At 36.3% G+C, this 26,843-nt stretch overlaps 1 protein-coding gene across 1 annotated transcript in view; it reads left to right on the forward strand.

Moving 5' to 3' along the window:
* Positions 1–26,620, forward strand: part of PLPPR4 (phospholipid phosphatase related 4) — a 61,920-nt gene extending 35,300 nt beyond the window's left edge. Inside the window, exons 3-7 of the mRNA XM_072419848.1 lie at positions 5,201–5,330; positions 9,862–10,057; positions 12,815–12,872; positions 16,992–17,165; positions 21,036–26,620. Coding sequence (XP_072275949.1) covers positions 5,201–5,330; positions 9,862–10,057; positions 12,815–12,872; positions 16,992–17,165; positions 21,036–22,376 — 1,899 coding nt within the window. The 3' untranslated portion in view covers positions 22,377–26,620. The remainder of the gene's footprint in view (positions 1–5,200; positions 5,331–9,861; positions 10,058–12,814; positions 12,873–16,991; positions 17,166–21,035) is intronic.
* Positions 26,621–26,843: the final 223 nt, after the last annotated feature.

The raw sequence follows: 26,843 nt of genomic DNA on the forward strand, positions 1-26,843 counted from the left end.
TTCTCCGTTTCTTAGAATGTTGCTAATGGAATTTTTGTCTTACTGTTGTCATAGCATTTCATAAACCAATGATTTTTCTGGGTGACAGAAAGGTGAGCAATAATGGTGAAATACGATGACTACCTTCAGGTTAGAATCACTGCAGACAAGAGAAACAGAAAAATCTCACGGGGATGATGCAGAAAATGACATTCTGTAGATAATAGATCATCAAGCCTGTTGCTCTAAATTATATTTGAAAGCTTAAATAGCTCAACTTATGCAGACAGCCCCGGAACATAAGTGATATAATCTTATTGGAAAGTAGATGAGGGGACAGAAAACATTTTATGTTCTACAATAGTTATATTCTCCTAATTGAAGTGTGTTCCCCTTTGTGAAAGTTGGTGTCATCTGATGTCGGCCATCAATGACTCAATATATTATTAGGGTCACTTTAATAAATATAGGATGTTCAATATGTAAAGTGAATTGAACATGCTAGGGAAATTTCACATGGCTTAATTATTATGGTCATTTTTATATCATGCGGTTATTCTTTGCAATGTGAAATTTCACAACATTCACTAAATTAAGTAAGAATTCCCTTGAAAGGTGATAGTTCACTGAGCAGCCTAAATGTCTTTGGTAAATCCACCCAATGCATTCTTTCCTCAAAACCATCACTTTCAAAGAGGTAGGGCAGATTTAAGGGCACTAGGGTGTTGTTCAGTGGATGTGCTATGTCAGTCTGACAGTGAGAAGTGGGTGCAAAGCATTTCTCTGACAGTTTCTCTGAAATTCTTTTATCCGGTCATTGAACTATTATGTCAAACAAGTTAAACACTTATTTACTATCATTTTCCAGCAGCTAGATAGAAGTGGGCTATATGCAGGTTCTCCATCTGACCCAGATTTAGCATTTCTGAGCTCCCAAAGCAGAACTTGCATGAGTAAAAAAGCACTGGCCCTTTCTTGCTGAAAGCCATTGATTAATTTACATAGCACACCCAGAGAGTCCTACTTTGTCTGGCTTTCTGCCTATTTTCTGAGGCTCCCTGTGCCACCATTCGCAATAGTGACTTGTCTTCCAATAGGGCCTCCAAATGTTAGCAAACAATTGCCAATCTCACACTGTGTATGAGTAAAATTGTGTTTAATTACATATGAGGAAAGCTCCTGATGACACAATCGCCAATCTCGGACCTGTGCAGAAGTAGCAGTCTCCTGGATATGTGATGTACCTGTACAGCTGTACTGCTGTATAAATGTTAAAAAGAGTAAATGAAAAAAAGTTTTTTTTATTATCTAAAAGAGAAAGCAACCCTTTTACACAATGTTTACAATCAGATCATAGAAACAACACTTTATGTCCCAAAGGACTGCATAGTTTGTACACATGTTCACCTATTCATCATAATCGAAAAAAAAAATCCAGAAAAATAAATTCAGCTTAAAAAAGATTACTGGTGTATACAGATGGTTCCCCTAAGTGGCATTGGCCCTGGGGCTATGCAGACATCATCATAACAGGTCATCCAGCCACAGCTTTAAGAACCAGGAGCAACCTCTGAAGGAACCTTAGGGTTCTGCAGAATGCTAGTTGAGAATGGCTGTGGTATTTGTTATATTTTGTTTGTACCATTATTTCACTTATTATTACACAGTATTTATAAAGCGCCATCATATTACGCAGCGCTGTACAAAGTTGATAGTCATGTCACTCAGTAACAGTTGATAGTAACTGTCCCTCAAAGGAGCTTACAATCCCTACCATAGTCATATGTCATTATTGTAGTCCAAGGTCAATTTTGCGGGGAAGCCAATTAACCTTACTGCATGTTTTTGGGATGTGGGAGGAAACCAGAGTACCCGGAGGAAACCAACGCATACACGGGGAGAACCTGCAAACTCCATGCAGATAGTGTCCTGGCCGAGATTCAAACCTGGGAACCTAGTGCTGCAAAGACCAGAGTGCTACCTCTGAGCCACTGTGCTGCCCATACTATATACTATCTATCTATCTATATCTATATGGCAAGACATGGCAAAGACACTAAACAACACTCGTTATGCTTTATAAACATTCCTCATAGTAGAAGATGAGTCTGTTGTGTGGACAAAAAAATAAAAAGAAATATAAAATTTCCAAAGTAAAAAAGAGGCATAAATGATGGGACAATTCTTACTGGTGTCTGTAAAGCCTTAGTGGCTATTTAAACTATATAAATTATTTGTAAAATTGTCTTGACTATGACTTTCACTACAAGAGCGGTCCTGTAATGACACTTTGAGGTACATTAGTCAGTGACAGTTATTGCAAAGTAACAACTACAGTGTTGATTACAGACCCAGTGGGAGCTAATAGCAGTCTAAACGACACCTAAAATGACTCATGTTCCTACTGTTCTGTTGCAATGGAATGATCTTTGATAAAAAAATGAATAGTCAATCCCTGCTCCATTGTCCTAGATACATTTCTTATATTATATCCTAAGGATTGAAAGTAAAACATACCTAGAACTTATTATGTTAAGTAACGTCTTTTTTTAAGTGTATGCTCAGCTGTAACATTAGCTTATTGTTAGAGCAAATAACATCAATACAGTATTATAGGTCAGACTGGGATGTCCAGGTTTTTACATACATATATTAGTATGGTTATAGATTTTAGTCTCATCCACTCTATAATGCAGTGGATAGGAAGGAGTGTAAAGAACATTCATTTTAAAACTCAGTATAAATTCTGAATACTTACTGTGTTTTGTCGGACTGCACTGGCCTATAGTAGATTCACTAATATTTAGATCTTTAGGACCAATGTATAAGTGGTAGCTTTGCTCCTAAAGCACACCATCTATTGTTCAATTTTTCTTACGATTCCTCTATAAAATAACTGCTGGTGCGTCCTACAGGCCAAAATACTTCTTATGTTTTATTAAGCCAACATTACACATAATACGTTTGGGCCAGGACCTTGGGACCCAATAGTACTCTGAAAGTTTTGTATAATGTTTCAAAGGTTTGGAATTCCTGTTGGGATTTTACTGCTGTCTAGGGTTCTGTAAGTAACTTTCTATGCCTCTGATAAAAGTTTTACTATACAGAAAAAGAGAAAAAATCTGTAAGGTGGCCTAGATAACAATAGCTAAATGTGTATTCTTCCACTATAAAAAGAAGTGTTGCTGCGAGATTAACCTTCACCTACTGTTTGGTGATACCATTATTACCTGGACAAGAATTGAGAAGAAATATCTCTAACTGAACTCCACATAGTGGAAAACATCATGCAGGAGTTCATTTCCCATTTTATTAATTTCCCAAAAAGTTCTCAGTAAGTTGTTTCAAGCCCCTTGCACTGTGCCCTATATTGTGTATGCAAATCCACCCCAAGTTCACTTGCCCCAGGAAGGTTTTTTTTTTTTTTTTTTACAAAACCGTGTAGAAGATTTCTGTGGTTTCTGTAAACTGTACTTAAAGGAATTCATCTTAAAATAAATACATAAATCCCAACCAATGTAAAGATTGAAGATACTACAGATAAATTCATATATTCATACTTATTTACAGATATAATTTTTCAGCCTGCACTGTATTGCAGACACAGATGGACAGTTCAGAGACTGGTCACACACATTTCATTTGCCTCAGGTTAGAATCAATTGTCATGAGATTCATTGATATTCCTGACAGCCTCATTTCTCTAGTAGTTCAAAGGCAGTTCACATGTGTATTGCAGTTGAACAGATTTTGAACCCTCTCTATTCCTACTGATTTTTTGAAGATTACTTGAAGAGTAAACATTTAGCTTGGCATATCTCTATTCTCCTGTAAAATGGAAAGAGAACTTCAGACAACATTGAGTTTGTTGTACTAAAGGAGTTTAGCTTGTTCACTTAGCAAAGTGCATTCTTACTCTGTTTAGTAATTTTAGTAATTTAGTAATAGTAAGTTTAGTAATTGTGGTGAAAAATAGGTTTACACAGAATACCCAATCATGTGCAAGGAAATGTACAAAAATTAAAATTAGGATATCTTTCTTGTAGCAGAGCCTCCCCTTTATTTACGAATATCAGTTGCAGAACAACAAAGCCTGGCTGTTATTGTGTAGAACACTTCTGGCCACAGCAAACATCAAGAGAATTTGCAATAAATCTTGATATCCTGGATGTACACGTGCAGAATTTTCTGCATTACATCATGGAGGGGCGCCATCTGCCAAAGAGAACATAACACCTGTTTGGGAGAGGAGGGGATGTGTGGATTTGGGAAACAAAGGCTACACATAGACTTGGTTGTTCTGAGTTTAAATTATATGTCAGTATATACTCTCAACAAATATCTGTCCAAGGTTTATGAAGCTTCATGATACAGCTCTACTTTAACTTGTTATACCAGGTTGATAATAAGGTTAAAAACAAAAGTCTGAGGTTTTATCTAACTTCCAGAAATCACTCCATTTCATAAAACATGATAGTTCACTTTGAGTTCCTTACAGAACAGGAATATACGAGGTGTGGTTTACAGCTAACAGCTGTCCATGGTCCTGAACTTGTAGCTATGACAATGCACAGATGAGGTTTACACTAACGGGACATTACACCCGTTCATCTGCTTGTTAGTACAAATCTAACCAACTGAACACATGGCTGCCCACCCAATGAATTTAGGCCTGTAGACATTATCAATAGATCCACTAAAGCTCAAACTGAGCATCAGAATGGGGAAGAAAGGTCATTAAAGTGACTTTGGCTATGGCATGATTGTTGGTGCCAGGTGGACTGGTCTGAATATTTTAGAACTTTCTGATTTGCTGGGATTTTCACATGCAACTATCTCTATAGTTGAACATACAGAGAATGGGAAAATGGAAAATATTCAGCCAATGGCTATTCTTTTAGCAAAAATGCCTTGTAGATGCAGAGATCAATGGCTGCACTGGTTTAAGCTAATAGAATGCAGCAGTAAGTCAAAAAAACACTTATTACAACCAAGGTATACAGATGCTAGATATTTGAATGCACAGCATGACAAACCATGAAGCAGATGGGCTACAGCAGCAGTACACAATGCCAGGTCAGTAAAGTACAGTCACTTGAGGCTACAATTCACATGGCCTTACCAAAACTAGACAAGGATGTGATTGGGAAAATGTTATTAGACATTATCTTCTTTAGCCAGTTCTTATGTTTATAATTCATGATCTTTGATTTCGTTTTAGATAATGGTTGGTGAAGGTGTCCTATACTGCTGTCTGTCCAAGAGAAAAAATGGAATGGGAGCAGAAGCGAATATCAATGCTGGAGGGTGCAACTTCAACTCCTTTCTGAGAAGAGCTGTGCGGTTTATAGGTGTGACTGTTATTTCTTGTAACACAATCATCTAAATATGGAATATTGGTGTACAGGACATGTTTGAGATAGATTGGCTTTTTCAACCAATAGATATGTTTGCAAAAAGTGTAGAGTATATTATTGACACAGTTAAGCTTATTGATGAAATCCAAGAGGTTGGTCGGGAGATATTTAAAAAAATGGTCTCTACCAAATAGGCAAAAACTATATTTAAAACTGTATTCTGCTAAGACTTTTTGATTGTTTTTAATATCTGCATTTATTTGCCACCATTTAGGCACATCATGAATATTTCTAAAAGACTCTATGCACTGGTTGCATTTGAAGAACCCCTGTAGGAACCCTATAGAGTAACAACCTGAAGGCCAGAGTCATGATTTACTCTGAAAGGTCAAATCATATCATGCTATGCGACAGATAACATAAGTATCATATTAGGACATAAAGTATCATATTATCTATACAAGAAGAATTAATGCATTTCTTAGGGTATTTTTATCTCTATTTTTAGTTGTCATTCTTGATAAAGTATTGAAGTATTAAACATTCATGGAAGGTGGGGCAGCTATATAGGCAGAAAAGACTTAAAGATAAGCTCCAGACAGTTATAAAATATATAAATTAAACTCTACATACTTTAACAAATTATTTATGGTATTTTAAATAGAATTAATGTAGGTTTCTACATTTTAAAATGGCATCAGCCTTATATAATGTCCTTTACAGCAGGGGGCAGAAATGGGAATCTAATCTGCTGCTTGTAAAAGTTAAAGGGTGATAGGAGAGAGCAAGATGAGCAGGGAGATGACCTCTTCAATCCTATTTACTGTACAATTAGAGTGCGGGGTAGGGGGATGACACCAACTTACTATTACTTAACTGTAACAAATAAAGTGGTGTCATTCTTCTCATAATGTAATTGGGATGTGAAAACCTAAACAATGAATAGATAGAAATGTGACACTTTGTTGGGTAACATGGTGTTCATATTTTATCTGTGCATTTAACTGTTTTCAAGGGGTACAGCTTCAAAAAAGAATTAAGCTTATGTCATCTGGTTTTTAAAAAAGAATACAATGAAGCCATATATTGTAATAAAATACATCACACAGTAGTACTTTTGGGGGCTGAGAACTGTACAGATGTAATTTGGTCAAATCCTGACATTGATTTTCAGATCACCTGTGTAGTCTGTCCTCATTCTGACACGGTGAGATGGTATGAAGCCATAAAATCATGCCCATCCAGCACATTGATTGAGTTCTTCTCTGTAAGAGATCAAATCAAAGCTGCATGATCAGTGCATTGTCACGGCTCCTTAGCTCCATTAAACTGCCAGACTCCAAAGTGAGTGATTCAGATTCATTATTGTGCTATCCACACATCTGCAGCCAAAAAAAAAGTACAAGGGCTGAGACAGGTAGGGGGGGACTTTAATGAGGAGAAGTGGTAAGAAAACCTAAATTACAAACAAATGTACTTATTTTCTTATTAACAGTAGGTTTATGTGCACCAGGCTTGGCTGATTGCTATTAATTTGTATTTGACTTTAGTAAGTTACATGTAATTTAAACAATACACCTGTTTTACAGTCCTAGAAGTTGATAATGTTTTTCTAAATTTAGTAAACTAAAGGCTTTACGTAAAGAAAAATACTAAGGGGCTGTTTTTCTAGCTTATATTAGTCTCTGGGGCTGACAACACGTCACATTTTCTGCCTTGATTGTGTCTGTTATATCTGCCTGGAGTCCAGATATATGTTGTTTTCTTCTCTTCTACCCGTCTCTCTCTCTCGATATAGATAGATAGATATAGATAGATATAGATAGATATAGATAGAGATAGATAGATAGATAGATAGATAGATAGATAGATAGATAGATAGATAGATAGATATATAGATAGATAGATATATAGATAGATAGATATAGATAGATATAGAGATAGATAGATATAGATAGATATAGAGATAGATAGATAGATAGATTAGATAGATAGATTAGATAGATCTCCATATCTGTAATATTCTGCCTTGTCGGTCCACAGTGCTGTAGAAAGAATATGCTATGTAGTTAGTGTAGTACACATTCCTAGAGGCATAAATAGACTGCAAGCAATGTTTAAATTCAAAGACAGCTATCAGAGAAAAACAAACAAAACATGCTAAAGCTATACTGTGCTATCCAGTGGGTAACACAATATTGTTTTAATGGGAATTCTGAATAATTAGTGTAGTATCAAGGGGATTCTACAGAGACCTTGCTTCTTCAATTGTTGCTCAAAGAGATTGTTAGTGATTGTTTCAGGATGGCAGTTTTAGGAATGATCACTGCTCTGCTGTGTGTTCTGTTCCATGGAGAAGGTAGGAAGAGCAGGAGGTGCACAATGGTAGAGATTACACAGTCCCCAAGGTCAGTATTGGGACAGATCGACTAACATGGGACCACTGTACAGACACTAGATTTTTACCCAAGACGATCACATTTTTTTGGGCATCATAAATCTACAATATGTATATATATTAAGAAGAGAAATTTTTTTTTTCATTTTGTATTTGTGAGCAGGGCAAAAAGGGAAGAAAAATGTAAAAAAGGAAAAAAAAAAAAAAAAAAAAAGGTGGTTAATCATTTTTTGCAACCATCCAAAATGAAAAGCTTTAATTTACTCATAACTATTGAAAGGATGGGTTCTTTTTTTAAATACCCAGATTACATTAAAGTGAATTTAAACCAAATCTTTAAATGTTTAAAGAAATGCTTTTGCATTAGTTAAAGTTCATTTCTGGGGAAAATTTAATTCTGTCAACCTCTTTCTCCCATCCTTCTCAAACTCCTGGTATTTCACTGTCTAAGAATCTTGACGCTGCGTCTGGGTGTGGGGGACTGCTGATTCAGTGCTGCACATATGCTCCTATTACATTTGTATGCCCTTCTTCAGCCCTTCTGGGTCCCTATAGGGCCTCGCTTCTGAAGAGCCAATAGGAACTATCCTTATCATTCATGCAATGATGTGGACACCCAAAGGGGGTCACTACTCTTTAGGAAGAGTAAATGAGAACCGAGCGTAATATTAACACTGCTTTAGATGAATAAATATTTTTTTTTTTTGCAATGCCAGTGATAGTCCCTCATCCAGTAGATGTCGGCTTTATGGTAATATCATAAAGTTAAAATTAGATCTACTTTATTACTACAGACTGAATAAAAATGAAATTATGTCTGGCAGCAATTACAAATCATTTAGATCCCAGCACCTTTTTTCGTTAGCAATGTTATGTACATGATGAAATTATGAGCCTGTGGGTGCATTTATTTAATTATGAATGGGAACTTTTAAATAAACAATTTATTATACCCAGGTAATAGATACAATTAAAAGTAATCATACAGCTGAAAGACACAGTTGATATTTCTAAGCAATTAGTTTTGGCTTTGTTCAGTATAATCTACTGGATTTATGCAAATGATCTCAGGAAATCCTTGATAAAATAAATAATTAGGATTTGGTGAAAAGAACACTCCATACAGTAATATTCAGAATGCCAACCTTACAGAGAACTTTAGTCAGTGGGAATTAGTCTTGAACTATGCAAGCATAAAAGAATAGAACATCAGTCATCCTAAGCTCAAGAAACTCCTAAATCCCTGGAGGTACCCTAGGGTTCAATAGAACCCTAGTTAAAAATGGCTGATCTAAAACAATGGGGATAAATACTCTACAAGTGTCAAAGAAGATCACGATTTTAGTAAATTAGGAAAATGTAAACCCCCAGTTCTGCATGTTATCTAAAATATGAAGAAAGCTTAGGGTGCAGCACTCTGGGACACTACTTTAGTATATGCAGCTAACACCACATTGCCCATCGATATACAGCAGTTCCCAGTGAAGAGTAGTTGTGTACTATATGTGTCATGACATAAGTAAGGACCTCCCTTTCTCCCTGCAGAGAACAACAGTTCTTACACAATTCTAAGAGGTGGCTATAAACAAACAGACAGCAAAGGAGAGAACTCTCTACGAATGATTTTAAAAGACTCTATATAAGTACACAGTGTCAGTTTGCCTATACATGCTTGTCAGGAGACTTTTGTGTTGAATTTTGTGCTTCACCGCAATGCATTAAGGTCAAATGCATAGGTCAAATCTGACCTCCAACAGACGTTTCTATTAAGAAATATGCCTAAGCTAGTATGTTTATACCTTTGGTGAAGGGAATTAAAATAGTGACAGACAATACCACGTTCCGATACCACGTTCTTTGGACACAAGTAGTAAGAGACAAAGAAATGCAACCTCATCATTTGTTCTGAGCCAGAAAACAACTTGCTAGGAGTGTCTGGCAAAGTTGCCATACCTATTGATTTAAGATAGTTTCCCAATCTCTAACTTGCTGGATTAGGTAGCAGAAATCTTTGTATGCTTTACTGAGGCTTAAAAAATCCATAATTTTTTTTTCATTTTTTGGATTGTTGCAGTGTAATTTTTGATCTGATCTCTCACTGACAATTGCATTTGGTTTTCCACCAAGGTGTCCATGTGTTCGGGCTTTGCTCTACAGCTCTCATTACCGATATTATCCAACTCTCCACTGGATACCAGACCCCTTATTTCTTGACAGTCTGCAAACCCAACTACACATCCTTAAACGTGTCCTGTAAAGAAAATCCATATGTGCTGGAAGACATTTGCTCAGGGCAAGATCTTGCTGTCATTAATGCTGGCAGGTAAATTTTGAAAATATATGATGTGACATTTTGTACATGGATAATTCTAGTGAATTTGCTGTATTCAGAGAATGGTGATAACAGCTTGTGCATTAGTAATGAAGGTTATCATGTACATTATATATATTCTTACTCAAGTAACTTGTTTAGTTTTAGACTCAATAACCCTGCTGGAAATAATCTACCCACTGGTATTTAAAAAAAAATCATAGAGATATCGTGTAAATTATATACCTCTAAGGATTACCAGAACAATATCAAAGGGCATATCCAATCGCATATCCAATGTGGCTGTAAATAGGATAACATAATATAGCTATTTGTTTTTAGCCACTGGGAACTGACATGATATGAAAGGATTGATTAATAAAGATACAATCATTGCATGTAACAATGTGGCAATACATTGGCCAGTATGGCATTGCCACTTGTATGGATATGCAGCTGTTATAAAGAGGAATGAAGAATGTTATTACTAGAAGGGGTAAACTTTGTTCTATCAATTAAAAAAAAAAAAAAATTCTGGATGTCAGTACAGGGGTCACCAAACTTTTTGGACTACTAGGCCATTTCAGGAGGTCAAGAAGGCACACTAGGCCAGAAGAAACAAGGTGTCCAAGGAACGTTTTTTTTATTTAAAAATACAGTACAATCAATGGGAAACATGATGTTGCATGTTTCTTTTAAAAAAATTACTGTGATCATGATCAAATGAATCCAATTCATATCATAATATATTTATTTATTTAAAATGTATGTTTATTATGATTCATTATCTCAAGATCAATGGCTCAGGGGTTAGAACTCTGGTCTGTGCAGCGCTGGGTCCGCAAGACACTATCTGCATGGAGTTAGCAGGTTCTCCCTGTATCTGCGTGGGTTTCCTCCCGGTACTTCAGTTTCTTCCCACATTCCAAAAACATGCAGTTAATTGGCTTCCCCCCAAAAATTGACCTTAGACTACATTAATGACATATGACTATGGTAAGGACATTAGATTGTAAGCCTCTTTGAGGGACAGTTAGTGACATCGACTTTCTACAGCGCTGCGTAATATGATGGTGCTATATAAATACTGTGTAGTAATAATAATTTATCAGATGATTAATATATGATTAGTAACTAATCTGGAGTCCCACGCTGATGGCTCATGCCCCCCACCAGGAAAGTCCCTGCAGGTAAATCCCTCTCCCCTGCAATGCATAGAGGAGAGGGAGTGTCCCCTTACCTAGGTGGTGGAAGTGTAAATAGGGAAGGGAGCCACAATAGGGAGGCTCAAGAGCCGCATGCGGCTCCGGAGCTGTGAGTTGCCGGCCGGGATTAGGCCAGATCGACTACTAAAAAACTAGGGGGCGTTAGGCCGGAACAGACTACTGGCTAGACCGTATCAGGCCTAAAGGCTGGAGTTTGCCGACCTCTGCCTTAGTACATACATTATTCTATCTAAACTCCAAGATGAGATCATGATAAATGTATTGCAAAACAGGTACAGGGATTGTCAGAATCTTTATTGCTTGTGATGTTCTGGGGCAAACTTCACTAAAAAAAGTTTTAAGTTTTCTTTTCTTTGTTCTCTTTTACTCTACACCCTTTTCCGTTTTGCCCAATTTTACATCAGTCTGTTGTTTAAAGAGAGATTGTTACCTTGTCAATGCAGGGCAAAGTAATCTCTGTAAAGGCCCCTTTCCTTACCCCTTTATAATCAACTTGTTCATGTCCCCTGGCTGTTTCTTCCTCTGCCATACCCAGTTACACTAACCTGGCACTGCCAGGTGAAGGGAAGCAGTTTACTTGCTCAATGCTAGGATCTAATAGCAAACCTAGTTTGACACTGCTGATTTCAGCACTGTGCCCATGCAAGGGGAGTCTTTTTAAGGGGTTTTATTGGATTTTTTCATCTGAATGTTACAGAACATTCTGACACAATATTGTCAATACAATGCTTTCCCCATATTAGACATTCATTAAATATCAATTGCCAAACCATGTAGTCTCATATTGAGGATAAAGGGATCTTCTACTTTCTATTTTAAGATCCTAATCAGGCCTGTTGAGGAATATGTTAGAAGCCACTATGTCTTTCTTTATAAAATGATTGCATGGTGAACGGGTTAGTAGACCTGTAAACCATTTAATCATTTCACCAGGTAAATGGTATTGAGAAGCAGGTAGGTGGCACTTGGGCTGTTCTGCTGACCATCCTCTGCTGTCCAATGTGGGGTGCTAAACAGCCCCCTGTTGATCAACACCACTGGGGGTCCTGTACTTTCACAAAAGCTCCTAAAACACTCCTCATGCCCCATGGGGCATTCAAGCTGATCTATGGCTGCATAGTTACTGTCTTATGCAGAATATACCGAACATAAATCATCTGAAAATTAATCAATACATTTGGCAGTGAATCCTTTGTAAGTAGGCTCCTTTAATCTAAATGTGTTCATAAATAAGGTAAATGTTACTGTGTGCACTTTTTTTCCTTTGCTTTATAAAAGGATATATTTCTGCCCAGTTATTGTTGGGCAAAAGTAGGCAAATTATCCATTTACCGTTTTTACACATTTACCGTATAGAGTTGATGCTATCATAATTCTATGACCACCATGATCCTTGTACTGATTTAGTTTAAAATCTTGAACTTTGTTACTAAATTCAAAAATGAATGTAAACTAATTAAAGCTTTCTTGCTGACATGTAATTGGTTATGTCTTTAAAGGCACTTTTATAAACACTATAATTGTGCTTGTCTTTTGTTGGCAGAAAATCTTTCCCTTCTCAACATGCCACCCTGGCAGCCTTCGCAGCTGTTTACATTTCTGTGAGTAGAATCTTCTCTCATTTATATGCAGAACACACACTTTAACTTTGCATTATAAAGTGACATTTCATGGATTCTTTGTTTTCATAAAATCTCTAAATATTCTAAATTAGCCAGTCCCTAGTAAGGTGCTATATACGCTATGAACAATAAAGAATACAATATAATTGTTACCTATAAAAGCTGATGTACACAAGGTCACACTTAGATTGTTTTTCTTTTTTTGCTTGTTTCCAAGCCAATATAATCTATCTTTAAGCAAAATCACTGTATATGTCTCAATTCATTAAATCAGCATTGTTATTAATTTATCCCCACAGTAGAGATGGAAAATAGTGGGAAGTTTGCATTAAGTACAAGTAGCATCAAAACTTTTACAGGCTTTAATTATAAAACAGTTAATCTGACATTCCCTCATATATTCCCTGATGGGAATCAGTTGCTGTCATTAAAACTTATTGAGCTGGAAGATTCAGATGTCCGATTCCTTCTTTTTTAAATAGGGAACTAAATGTATTACATAGTTCAGATTATTAGACTATACATGTGGTGGCTGCTGTTTTAGAGTTTGTTTTTATTTATTCCTAGGGTAAGCTATTCTTACTTCTCCAATGTATCAGGGGCTGACATCAGGGGGCAAGGGGCACTTCTGTAGTGGGCCCTAATCAAAAGAGTTTGACGTTTGCAATGCTGGAACTTTTAGACATAGGAAAGGGGGTCCAGAAAGTTAACCTAGTATGTGGCACAGACATTTTTGATGATGACCCTGACTATCTCTTAGAGGTGGTCGGACTAGATTGGAGTCCGAGTCTAACTCAGATTTAAACTATTCCAACCTCAGATTAAATCTAAGATTTTAGCAATTCAAACCTTATTCTGAGTTTCAGATATCCCGAGCCTATATCGGTCATTGACAAGTATAACTTAGGCTTGGCCAACCAATCCAGCCAGCAGTGGTTGACAGATGTCAATGTCGACCAGCTGCATTATATAAACAGTGACAGAAGTTCAACTCAATGGATCATTACAATATAGGAAACATTAGTGCCAACGGGTTTGTTAGAAGATCTACTAAGTGCATGAAGCAAAGAGGGAAACCTATACCTCTAGGTAAAGTATTAGAAAATATTGGTGGGTTCCCTTAAATTAGAATGGCAGGAGAAGAATGTACTATGTTTTATTTGTCAATTTATAAACTAATTTCTTCAATAATACTACAGCCTATTAAAAAATGCATCAGCCATTGCAGTTTTGGCTTAATTTCATGCAAAGTCCCACAAAAACCCATATAACATGCCATTGGGGTCCACTTAATCCATCTTCCTGTCAATCATCATCAGGCCACCTTAAGTTCCACCACTTTTTGAATTGAAAGTGCTGCCTCTGTTGCTGAATGCCTCCCACTGTGAGCTGCAGTGTCTGGGAGGGGGAGTGTGTGATTTCCTTTTCAATTCCATAAAAAGTGTAGCTAGTAAAAAACTATTATGCCCACTTCTCTGGAAGCCTTTACCTCCTATCTTCCCTTTATTACTTTCTCCAATCTAATGTTGAACCCTGAAGAGACTCTAGCACTGTAACAGTGCGAAGGAAAAAGTCATGGGCTATCAGGGAGGTAAGCATAATAAATGTATTTTTTTTTAAGAGGCCTGACCAAACCACTTTTTATAAATATCAATTTACAGATATATAGAGGTTTAAACTTCACTCACAGCAGTTATTACCAGCTTCAAGTCATCAACAAGTAAGCATGTAGGATAAGTGTTGCCGTGAGGTCGGTTCATTCTGCACCTGTCTTGCAGGTTCTGGACAAAGAGCTTATTTTGAATATTAAATATTATTTTAACTTTGAAAGCCATGCAAAATCAGACATTGATTGACATACCGACAAGCTTTTAGCAGTGCTGAAAATACATCTCTTTCCCTCCTACAGACAGAACAGCTCAAGCAGGAGAGGCAAGCAGCCAAACCTGCTAACTATCAATTATTTCTTCAGGGAACGCAGTCATATTCTGTGTACTCCCACACATTAACTACTGCATGGCTGCAGTAATGCTTTTTCAATACCAAAATTGAGATTCCTATTACATTGAGTGTAGTAAAACCACTCTAATGGATATTGGACCCTAGTTGATGAAGCCGAGGCATTGTTTATGAATTGTAACTATCTGGAGGACCCAGCCCAAACAACAATGGTAGAAGAAATAGAAAATATAGGAAAAGGGTTGACAGACACACATTATTTATAGATTCAGCAGCAAGGACAGAGAAGGTTCTTCTGCTAGTGTGGAGATTGGTGGACATTGTATAGAAGGGCACGTAACCTTTAACCAAATTTATTTTATCATTTTTTTTAAATATTATTTAAAATATTAATTTTAAATAATATTTTTTTTTAATCTGTTTTACTACATACGCATATACAGTATACAAAGGGTGATAAACATAAACAAGACAGAAACCTGTTAATCTAAAATCTAGGTAAATATTTAATTGCAGTACATAAATGGCAACTAATATAGGCCATAAAAGGGGTATAAGCAATGCAGTCAGGTCACCTTCCAACCCTACCCTATTACTGAACAATAAAGGGGCAGAAGAAGACTGATAAACTCATCTTTTTTTTTTTACTTCTCTTGCCAGATTGTTTCTTCAAAAATATTCAGTGAAATACTTATTTTTGACTCTTTGGTTTGCCTCTTCCTCCCCCAGTCTAATTACTGCTATATAGGGGATTACAAGAGGCTTATAAGAAGCCAAATCCAGGTGCTTACCTTGGTTGTGCAAATACCTTTAATAGTATTATATTGAATATAAATCTGCTTTTTTTGATTTCAGTTTAGTCCCCTATAATAACAGTAGTTTTATTATTACATCTAATATTCTCTTTAAATATTAAGCCCCACAATACCTTAGAGAAAAGATTACAAGCTATGATATCTTACAATGTACATTCATTATAAGTCATGAGCAATTAACCTTACTCTATTAGTACATGATTAACAGATAAAGTAGATAATTAACTCATCCTTTGGGAGAACATTCGGAAACATACTGTATTTGTCCCTTCAGAATACTTGTTTTCATAAACTTAGCCATGTATACGTAAAGTAAACCTGTTTATTCAATTAGCCAGACCACAGTAAAGGCACTATTAATGAGAAATAAACCTGTACCCGAAATGAGCCTTTCTACAGAACCATTGGTGCACCCAATCAAGAATTCTTCATTATCTTACTGGAGGTCTAAAAAACCTAACTTAGTTAACATTAAAAAAAGGTCAAACAAAGACACCTTGTACACCTTTAAGAAGAAAAAAAAAGTGTCATACCTGTGTGTCCCAATGCAAAATTTGGACCTTTGCCATAACTCTGCACCACTGCTGATAGACTTCTAACTACAGATCTATGGACTTCAGTGCTAGTTTTTGACAAACATCAAATTCACCCCTTACATCAGGGTCCCCACTTACATATTATATATAAGACTCCCACTTTACATCAAAGCTACCCTGTTATATAAGAGTACCCCACTTCACAACAGAGTTCTCCTTTACATCAGACTCTTCACTTTACAACAAAGCTGCCCCCTTTACATATCAGAGTTTAACATTAAGAGCCCCTTTGCACCAGAGCCCTAAATTTCCAACAGGAGCCCCCAGACCTTTGTTACCAAGTTTAACTTCACCAGCCACTCACAGGTGTAAAATGGCAGGGTGGCAAGGTAGGTCTCCTATTGTCTACCTCTTCTTGTGTAATTAGGAAAGACAATACCAATTTTAAAAAGTGGTGAAAGTGAGGGTGGGTGAATTGAGCAATTGTATGCTATCATCATATCTAGCTTTATGTGATATATGTTATATCAACATCGAGTTTTATGTGATAAATATGGGCTCTATGGGCCCCATATATAAAACAGGGAATCTGAAATTCCCTCAAACATTCCCTGGTGGGAATCACCACAGACACAGAAACACATGGGCCTAGAATTTTCCCAGAAGGGAATGTGTGATCCCGGTTTTACAAGTCGAGCCCAATGTGTTGATGTTTGACTGCTGCAGCTATATTTTGGATACTTGAAAACACATGTAAAATACTATGTAAAATTATATTTACTTTACAGATGTATTTCAATGCAACATTAACAGATTCATCCAAATTACTGAAACCTCTGCTGGTGTTCTCATTTATAATATGTGGAATAATATGTGGACTCACCCGTATAACTCAGTACAAGAATCATCCAATCGATGTTTACAGTGGTTTCCTTTTGGGAGGAGGAATAGCCATTTATTTGGTAAGTAGAATTGACCAGATAAATACTGTTTGCTACCCTAACCCAACACATGGTCAGAAAACGACAGATTCCATTTTAAAAATGTCAGGCGGGTACCTTTTGCAGAAAGGGACAGGCAATGTATTGTTACCTGCCTGGTCATTTTTAATACCATGTACTGATATTTATGAATGACATATCAGCCACAAGTGAATATTTGTATGTACTTTTTGTTATCCACAGTTACAAGTTTTAATGCGTCATTCAGTAGTCATGTGTACAGACTTTTATGTGTCATTTGTTAGTTATATGGATAGATGGATGGATTTCTATGTGTCATGTATGATCCATATATACAAGCATTTATGTGTGATTCATCAGTCACATGTACAGTATGATATATCTTATTTTTCTATCAACCTACTTACAATAGGGATGCGGTAACTCCCAAATGGTGAAAGTACATAAACATAAATAAAATATGTCACACCAAGTGTTAAACCATATTCACATTTTAGTCATGTGTACAGACTTTATATTCCATTCATCATCTATGTGTACAGGTAATATGTATCATAAAACCTCCTGGGGTATAAGTATTATTTATCTTTTATCAGTTATGTGTTTCTGTTTATTATGTGTCATTTATCAGACATGCGTTACATAGTTAGGTTTAATCCTGGGATTACCAGGTTCAACCACCTGGGAAATAAACATACTAGATAGAAACCCACACCCAGCTAATTCAGAGGAAGGTAAAAAACTGTAATAAAGCATGGTTCAATTTACTCTCTGTTGTTTTTCCTTTCAAAATGTAATATCCAGTTACATTTTGTGTATCTTGGAGTGCATCCAACTTTTTCTTACAACAATCTATAGAACAGGATAAAACTTCTTTTTCAGAAGTCTGTTCTAAGTTTTCACAAACCTTTCTGTATATAACCCCACTTCTGTTCCTCCAAGTGTAAACAGTGCCCTTGTTCTTTGCAAAACTTTAAAGTAAATAATTTTAAAGCCAGTTCTCTATATGGACCATTTATATATTTATATAGGGTGATCATATCCCCCTTAAACGCCTATCCACCAGGGAGAATAGATTGAGGTCAACTCTCCTGCACCCACTTTGTTGTGAACTGGTGCCCAAAACTGGACTGCATATTCTAAATGAGGTCTGACTAATGTTTTCTTTACAGGCACAGGATTATGTCTCAAACTCTGCAGTATTTTGCTTTAGATATTGCAGGTTGGCATTGCATGCTATTATTAGGTCTGTGATCTACCAACAGAGGTTGGACTAAGTCATCACCTTTCAAATCCAAGTCGAGTCCCAAGTCACTGACACCAAGTCAAGTTTCAGGTCACCAAGTCGAATCCCTAGTCAAGTCACTTAATGTATCCCCATTTGTCCCCATATAGAAACAGAGCTCTGATCCAGTTCTTGAGCACAGGATCGCATTCTAAGTCCACTGCTTTCTCCTCTGACAGCTGAAGGGAGGAAGGCAGTGAGGCTTTTGTTACACAGCCTTCCCCTCCTTCCCCTTCAGCTGTCAAAGAAGAAAACAAAGAAGAAAGGAAGGCAGTGAGTTTTCTGTAACATAACACCGCCTTCCTCACCGCCTTTCTGGCATTTTAAGTTTTCTCCTTTGACAGCTGAAGGGGGGAGGGGGGGCTGTGTAACAGAAGCCCCACTGCCTTCCTTTTTTCCCCCTTCAGCTGTCAGCAGAGAAAGCAAGTCACGAGTTGAGTTGCAAGTCGCTGGGGAAAACCCGGAGTCGAGTTGCAAGGTATTCACCAGGTGACTTAAGTCGGACTCAGGTCCATGTTGCGCAACTCGAGTTCCAACCGCTGTCTACCAACCACCCCCCTCTCAGATCCCTCTCCATTTTTTTAATTCTCTTAAATGGATTTCCCCCTAAACTGTATGAAGTATGCCTGTTAGCCCCCAAGTGCATAACTTTACATTTGTAAATATTAAATGTCATTTGCCTCTTGGGTGCCCAATCAAACAGTACATCCAGGTCTGCTTGTAGGTTAGAGAGACATCTTGTAAGTACATTGCATAGTTAAGTGTATTTAGCAGCCGAAAGTGAAGGACAATCTCTTTATTAGAAAGCTCAACATGTATTTCACCTTTTCCTATAAAAAAGAAAATAAAGCATGGAATTTAGATACCTTTAAAAAAAAAAAGCCAAATATTGTGGGATATATGATTTCCAGATAAAACTGCACTTTATACCTATTAAGGCAAATTTTAATACATGCAATCTATTTTTTAAATAATTCCATCTTCCCTAAATTTAGACGCACACCTATCTGTACTGACAAATTGACAGGTAATGGCATTGTAGACAATCCATTATACCTCTGGGGTGTTTTCTTTTATCTCTAAGGCACGAACCTTCTTTTAAAAATAACAAAGTGTTCTTGAAATTAGCTCAGCCTTTGATTAATGAAAACACCTACATGCCACTATTATAATTAGCTTATAATTAGTCTTTTTAATGTCTTACAGCCTATTTAATGTTATCATGCGTACTATCTCTGCACGCTACAGCTGCAGCCTGCTGGCATAATTTTACTGCCATAGATCAGCCTTTCCTGTTCCCATATAAAAGGGAGCTGCCATGGTCCACAACTCCCCCTGACACTTGCCAAATCTGTTCTCCACAGGAATAAGTGTAGCACCAGCAGATAACTAGTTATGACCTCCCTATATAAAGTTGAATAGTCCATCCATAGTCGAAGATTCACACACATTCTGTGACTGCTTTCAGTGCTTCTGTCTCAGTCACACCAAGCCATGGATGTCAAAAACGCTGACCTATGGTTGGAAAATAATGTCAAGAGGCTGCGGCAGGTGAGTTTGGTGTCAATGGACACTGAAATAGAACATTTTAGAAGTTGTGAGACAATAAAAATTTTGGGTTGTATTTACCATAAAGATTATCATGGGTTAGTGCCAAGAAGAGCAGAACAAAACCCCATTTATTCCTTTTTTGTTTCTTTCTTCTATACACTTCTAGACATTAGTTACCTCATTCATTAAGAGAACTGTAAGAGGTAAAGGTAATGTTAAGATAAATCACAAGGCTCTCAGAGTTTAGAAAACATGAAATAGCCTTCCTTTTCCTTTGTGATGGTCTGTGCAGTTACATATCTTTGGATATGTATTTAAAATGATACCTCCAAACTAATAATCAGAGTGATCAGCATACATCAGCATATGTTTTTACATAAATAATTGCATTGCTAAGTAGAAGAGCCTGTACAAATGGGCATAATCACCCCAGTGTGTCTAGAATAGCATGATGTGTAAAATCAGCCCTAATTGTAAGCTAATTATAGTGGTGTCATGCAGAAAATGTAGGTAATTAATGAGAGTGCCTAGTATAGCAACTTTTTTTGGTTTCTTAAAAAGAAGTTTAAACAAGGTAAATAAAGGAAAATCTGAATGCAATCAAATGGTTTGTCCTAAGCCCTAGCACTTTTACATGGAGGTGCTTGATACACACCTATATATAAGGAAAAATAGAATACATGTGTTGACAGATTGGCATTGATAAAATACAGTTATCAAGAAAATACGTTTTTCTTTAAAACTGTCCTTAAAAAGGAAACCCCACTCAAAAGTTAGATTAGGTGATCTATGGTATGGTCACTAACCGCCTGTTATAAGTACTTTTAGGACCCATTGTAAATGAAGAGATCATCTGACATATGCCATTCAGAGGGTCTGTGAGGTTTATGTGGTTGTTGTTGAAAGAGTATGAAGCCTTCATGCATGGGTACCCAAAGTGTATATGGCCATATTATAAGGCTTTTGAGAATATTCCCTTGTCTTTTTGCAATTTAGTAATATTGTTATTATTAATAAACATCTTTATATTCCAGGGTCTTTATGCTGTTGGAAACTTTCAACCCAGTGAAGACAACATCCCGCAAAAGCCTCCTCCACCACTTAGAGAACCATTAAGGTCTTTAACAGACATTAGCCAAGACACCAGTAGGATCCTCCCAGGAAAGAATGGCAGCAGTGATGGTATTTCATCTCACCCCTCTGAAAATATCTTGAACAGAAACAACAGGGAATCAAGCTCACTTACTAATATAAAGAGGGCGAGTACTGATGTTGAAGTAATAACCCCTCGAAGCCCCATGGGCAAAGAAAATATGGTCACATTTAGCAATACCCTTCCCAGAGTTCATACTCCTTCACTGGAAGATCCAGCTAGGAGGAATGCCACAATCCATGCTTCGATGGATTCGGCTAGGTCAAAGCAACTTCTTTCTCAGTGGAAGACAAAAAATGAAAGTCGAAAGCTGTCTTTGCAGGTAATTGAGACAGAGGCGGGTCTCTCTCCACAAAGAGTGATAGAAATGAGATCAAGCTCTGAGCCTGTCAGGGTTGGTGTCAATGGAGACCATATTGGCCCTGGTAATCCATATATTAAATTACAGCCTGGCAGTGTGCCAGGCTGTAACAACACAGGTATTCCTGGAGGCCCAAGAGTGTCTATACAATCCCGTCCTGGATCTTCTCAGTTAGTACATATCCCAGAGGAAACTCATGAAAATATCCTAACCGCTTCACCTAAATGCAGCTCTGCTAGATCAAAGTGGCTCAAGGTAGCAGAGAAAAGTGTTGCATGTAGAAGTAATAGTCAACCAAGGATTATGCAGGTCATAGCTATGTCAAAACAACAAGGAATGCTGCAGGGTAGTCCAAAAAGCTCAGATGGAAGTACAGTTAGTTGCACTGGATCCATCAGGTACAAGGCACTTACAGAACATGAGCCAACAAATATTGTACGTATTGAGGCCCATCCTGAAAACAATAGGCCGATTATTCAAATGCCATTAGAAGGAGAAGGGAGTGGATCCTGGAAATGGAAAGCTCCAGAGAAAGGAACGTTACGTCAAGCATATGAGCTCAATGACCTCAACAGAGACTCAGAAAGCTGTGAGTCCTTGAAAGACACCTTTGGGACTACTGAGAGAAAACGGAGCAACATTGATAATGACCACCTACTTCATGGAATAACCACAATACGGGTGACACCAGTGGAGGGCAGTGAAATTGGCTCAGAGACTGTATCTATTTCATCCAGCCGTGACTCTACTCTAAGAAGAAAGGGTAACATCATCTTAATCCCAGAGAGGAGTAACAGTCCAGAAAGCACTCGGAATATCTTTTACAAAGGAACATCACCAACACGTACCTACAAAGAGTGAAAACAATGTTATATTTCCATTGGTTTCTACCAGAAACAGGTCTACTTTCATACAGCTTGTGCTCTTATAATTTTGGAAATAAAGCAGAACATGACCTTAAATGTGCCAAAATCAGACATGATCAGGTGGTTTGCAGTTTTACTTTACTGGTATGGACAATAGAACATTATAAACTTGTGCAGAATGGGACTGAACAAAAGCACAATGCAAAGAATTCAAACCAGTGTGAATAACACAAAAAGGCATCATACAATCAGTTATTTAAAGCAAAAGTGACGGAAAGGAGTAAAGAGATACTGTTAGGAAAAAAACAATGGAACAAACGAACTTAGACACTTTATTTGATGAATGTGCCAACTCTGAAATATCCTTCTCCTTAACCAATGAAATTATGGCTTTCACTACAAATAAGAAAGATCTCCTTAATGTAAAATACTTTCATTTTGCAGATTATGCACACATGAAGAAGTAATGTTTGGTCCAAACTTAAACAACATATCTGCGCAAGCACATGATACTTTATGATGTAGTAGTTCTTTTAACAGTCCAGTTACTTTTGCTAGGAAGATAGTGACTGCCCTTGTACAGAATAGGACATTCAGCTCTGTTATTGTGGATTAATTGCACTTGACTTGCCAGAATTTAGTGCAGATCTGTCCTCAGGGTCTACTTTGAGAAAGTGTGGGTGTGATTCACTTACAATGATATAACTGTTTCATTTTGTTAGTTAGTATTTCTGTAATTTGCTGATTATTTTGTTCTAACTAAAAGTGCAGATCGTACTAAAGAAAAGGTGCTCAAGTGGTGGGGGCATCCATACTTTGTGGATGTCTTGCCCACCTGTTCATGATTGTTCTTTTTTCATAATTCCATTAACACTGAACAGGGTTTAATGTGTGTCAGAAGTAGGTATAGCTAGTGGACTATTGAGTACTAAAAATTATATACAACACTGCCGGACCAAAAAAAGAATATGAAGATGAGATTTTATTTTCCGAGCAAAGTTCTTATTAATATGGCATGGTATTATAAAAATGATGGCATGACCATTATAAACAGAGGATTATAGGAAACATACAGAAGTTTAAATAAATAGTAGTTTATGATCTATGGTATATACGGGACTGAAGCAAGTTTATAAAATATCTAAGTTTCACATATGGATCTTGATGGATAGTCAAATGAGATATGCTTTTAAGAGAAAGACAAAATATTTTATCTAATGTAATTTCCTTTTTTTTAAATCTTTTTGTGTTTTGATTAACTTGTTACATTTACTGCATTTGTATTGTGGATGCCTCTTGATAAGGCATTTTTGGCATGTACCATCAAATAAAATACTTTACTGATGTCATAGTTGGAGATATATAACCAGCAAACCTGTGCCAAAGGAGTGTGATTTGTTTAACACACTTTTCTTTTTCTTATGACCTTGTATTGCATACACAGTGGCTTTTAAAGGCTCAGTAATGAGACCTGAAATATATTTAAATTATATTTTTTCCTTTCTTCCTATAAGTTCAATGAAACCAATATTTGGCTTCTGAAAAAAAATCACCTATACCTAGTTTACCATCACATTTACAAGGTCCACAAGTGTCATTAAAGCATACAACAAATCTTCATGATCTTCTATAGAAAAACAATTCCTAAAGCACTATACATGTTGACACTGATTGCCTCTTATTTACCAAAAAGTACAGATTGTCAAATAAAAATTGACCGGCACTAAATTGTGCAAGCAGTACGGTCACTATTAAAGATATTGTTTGGCTGTTAGAGACCACTGAAGTCCTGCCTTTTAGTGGACTACAATTGTGGTAGAATATTTGCCAGTGAATTTTTTTTCTAGATAGAAATATTTCAGGCCATTTTACTGCACAAATATACTTTAAGTGTATGTAAACCAAGTAAAATAAGTGTATGTAAGTGAAATTTTCAATATGTTAGACATCGGGTCTACCTGATTCAAATAAATCAGAATTTTCAAACAAAAAACTGTTTATGAATTGATTGCAAAGTGCGCCATAGATTATGACAATATGACACTACCTTTACCAGAAGCATTGTCAGTCTGCAGTGTGAACACTTGAAGATGGGCATTATAGGCATCCCAATTCCCATAGACCAAAACAAGGTATATGTCAGCCTGACAATGGAGAGGCAGTGGCTCCCCATTATTAGCCTGAATCAGGATGTGTGGCCAGCATTTTCAGTTAAGAAGTTTTGCAATAAATTTAAAAAATGACCAAGAAAACTGAATTTAGTGAGACATGGTGCTGAACATATTGAAATATCTGTTTGAGGTTTTCATACACATCTTTAAATTCTAGGTACTATTAGCTATATATAGCTATAATAGCTAATGTTTAAAAAATGGATGGTAATACTTATGTTTCTACACTGAAATGTTTGATATTGTATATAACTTTACATAGTCCTTTATTCTAAAGTTTACACATTTTAGGTTGAAGGAGGTTACAGCTAGCAATATTTTTCCATCAACTAATTGGAAGTCAGCTATGTTCAGGAGCCAGCTTCCTAAAAAAATGAGAACGTTAACTAAAGATCTAGTAGCTTCCTAAGCTTGATCACAGAAAGGCGGGTTTACATTATCTCTGAAAAGAATGGGAAATGGGAAGGAAATATGTGGCTATCCTTGCATGAACTGCCTGATCCACTGCAATACTTACTAGGTGGTTACAATGGAATATGTAGAAAACTTTGATGCCCTTCATAAAAGAGAATAAAATGGGCCAATGTTAAGGATATTTCCCTGTAAGTTGAAAATTTTTCTTGCATTATTAGGATGAGCATGTCATTGTCTCCTAAGTTGCCGGACAGCTTATTGCAATTGGTGCTCCAAATCATTTTCATCTTAGATATGGCCACAGTTATTAGCAAATGTTAAAGCCTAACTCCAGCAAGAGCTCTTTTTACTTTTGGATAGCATTGGAAACTTTACATGATTATACATTTATGAATGTGGCAAACAGCACTTAAAAGCTAGTTGGTATAAAAACACTGAGGCTATTAATTCAAAATTTGGCCATTAGATCAGATGACTTCCACTTTTATGAATGGGGCAATCTCAATAGTGAAGTAAAAAAAAAAAACAACTGCACTTTTGTGATCCAAGGAATCACCCCTTTCATGAATGTGTATATTGCCAGAAATTGTAAATCTTCCCACTCTACAAAAATGTGTTTGTCTATGCTTCTGATGGAAAGACTTCCCACAACTTCCTGCTTGGACAGGATGTAACAGTAAAATCTCCCAAACAGAGGCACAGATGACTAATAAAACCTGATGTACTCTCTAACTCTTCCATGCTCTCTCTAAAAGGGACGTTTGGGCTTCATTTAGGCTTTAAAAAATTTCTTCAATATAAAGCAAACTTTAGGTTAGGTTATGTTGACCATCTATGTTTGTAAATTTCAAAACTTTCACTCTGGAAAATTGATTCAGGCTGGAAAATTGATCTCATCGGTGTCATCTTAAGACAAACAATATCTACATCTTCACCCATCTAGATTCATTATCCATGTTTTATCTTCTTTTGATGGCAGTTCAACAGCTAAAATAGTTTATCAATTAACAGATATGAAATCTTAGTACAGGTATGTGACTTTTTTCTACTCAAACTTTCCAAAGTCTTAAACATGATTTCTGATTGTTTCAGTAATCCCTGAAACTGTGCTCTTTACATGGACTTTGTTCGTGTAAGTCATTTTATACTTAAAGTGCCAAAACTGACTTCTTTTTTTATTTTGTAGAGTATATAATATAATAAAAGTATATTGTAAAACACCAATTTAAAAAAAGGACATCACATGTTTGAGATAAACATCTGCATGAATCTTTGATAATAATACAAATAGAAAATGCCTTTTGTAAATGTGACATTTGTTTACATTATACTAATACCTTAATTTCGAAACAATCAAGAATCAGATGACATCTTTTTAAATTTCTAATTTTCTTACTTGCTAAAAGGGGCACTCATTTCTTTGTGAGGCTGTGCTTTATTGAATAAAGACTATAAAAATACAACTATGTTTTTTCAAAAAGAAGAAAACCTGGATGTAAAGTATCGTGTTTAATAAAATGTTATGCAAATGTTTTCAAGACTGAAAAATTTGTAAATTGCTATAAATGTATTTTATCTAAGTAAAGAAAATCAATGCTACTGTGTGAGTTTATTGTGTAAAACATCACAAAAAATAAAGATACAATCTCCAATATATTTTTGTGCTTCATCTGTAAAAAAAAAAAAAAAAAACAAGGCTTGACTTATACATGATAATTTTGCAAAATCATGAGTTAAAGGGGGATATAATGATTTTAGAGTAATTTTATTTTCAAGTTTAAAAGTATTATGTTAGATTGTTTGCTTATATAATACTTATAACCTTTAATATATGCTTAACAATTAGTACAGGGTACTCTATGGAACAGATATCACTT

This window comes from Pyxicephalus adspersus, chromosome 8, assembly GCF_032062135.1.
Source record: "Pyxicephalus adspersus chromosome 8, UCB_Pads_2.0, whole genome shotgun sequence".
In the NCBI taxonomy this organism is placed as follows: domain Eukaryota; kingdom Metazoa; phylum Chordata; class Amphibia; order Anura; family Pyxicephalidae; genus Pyxicephalus; species Pyxicephalus adspersus.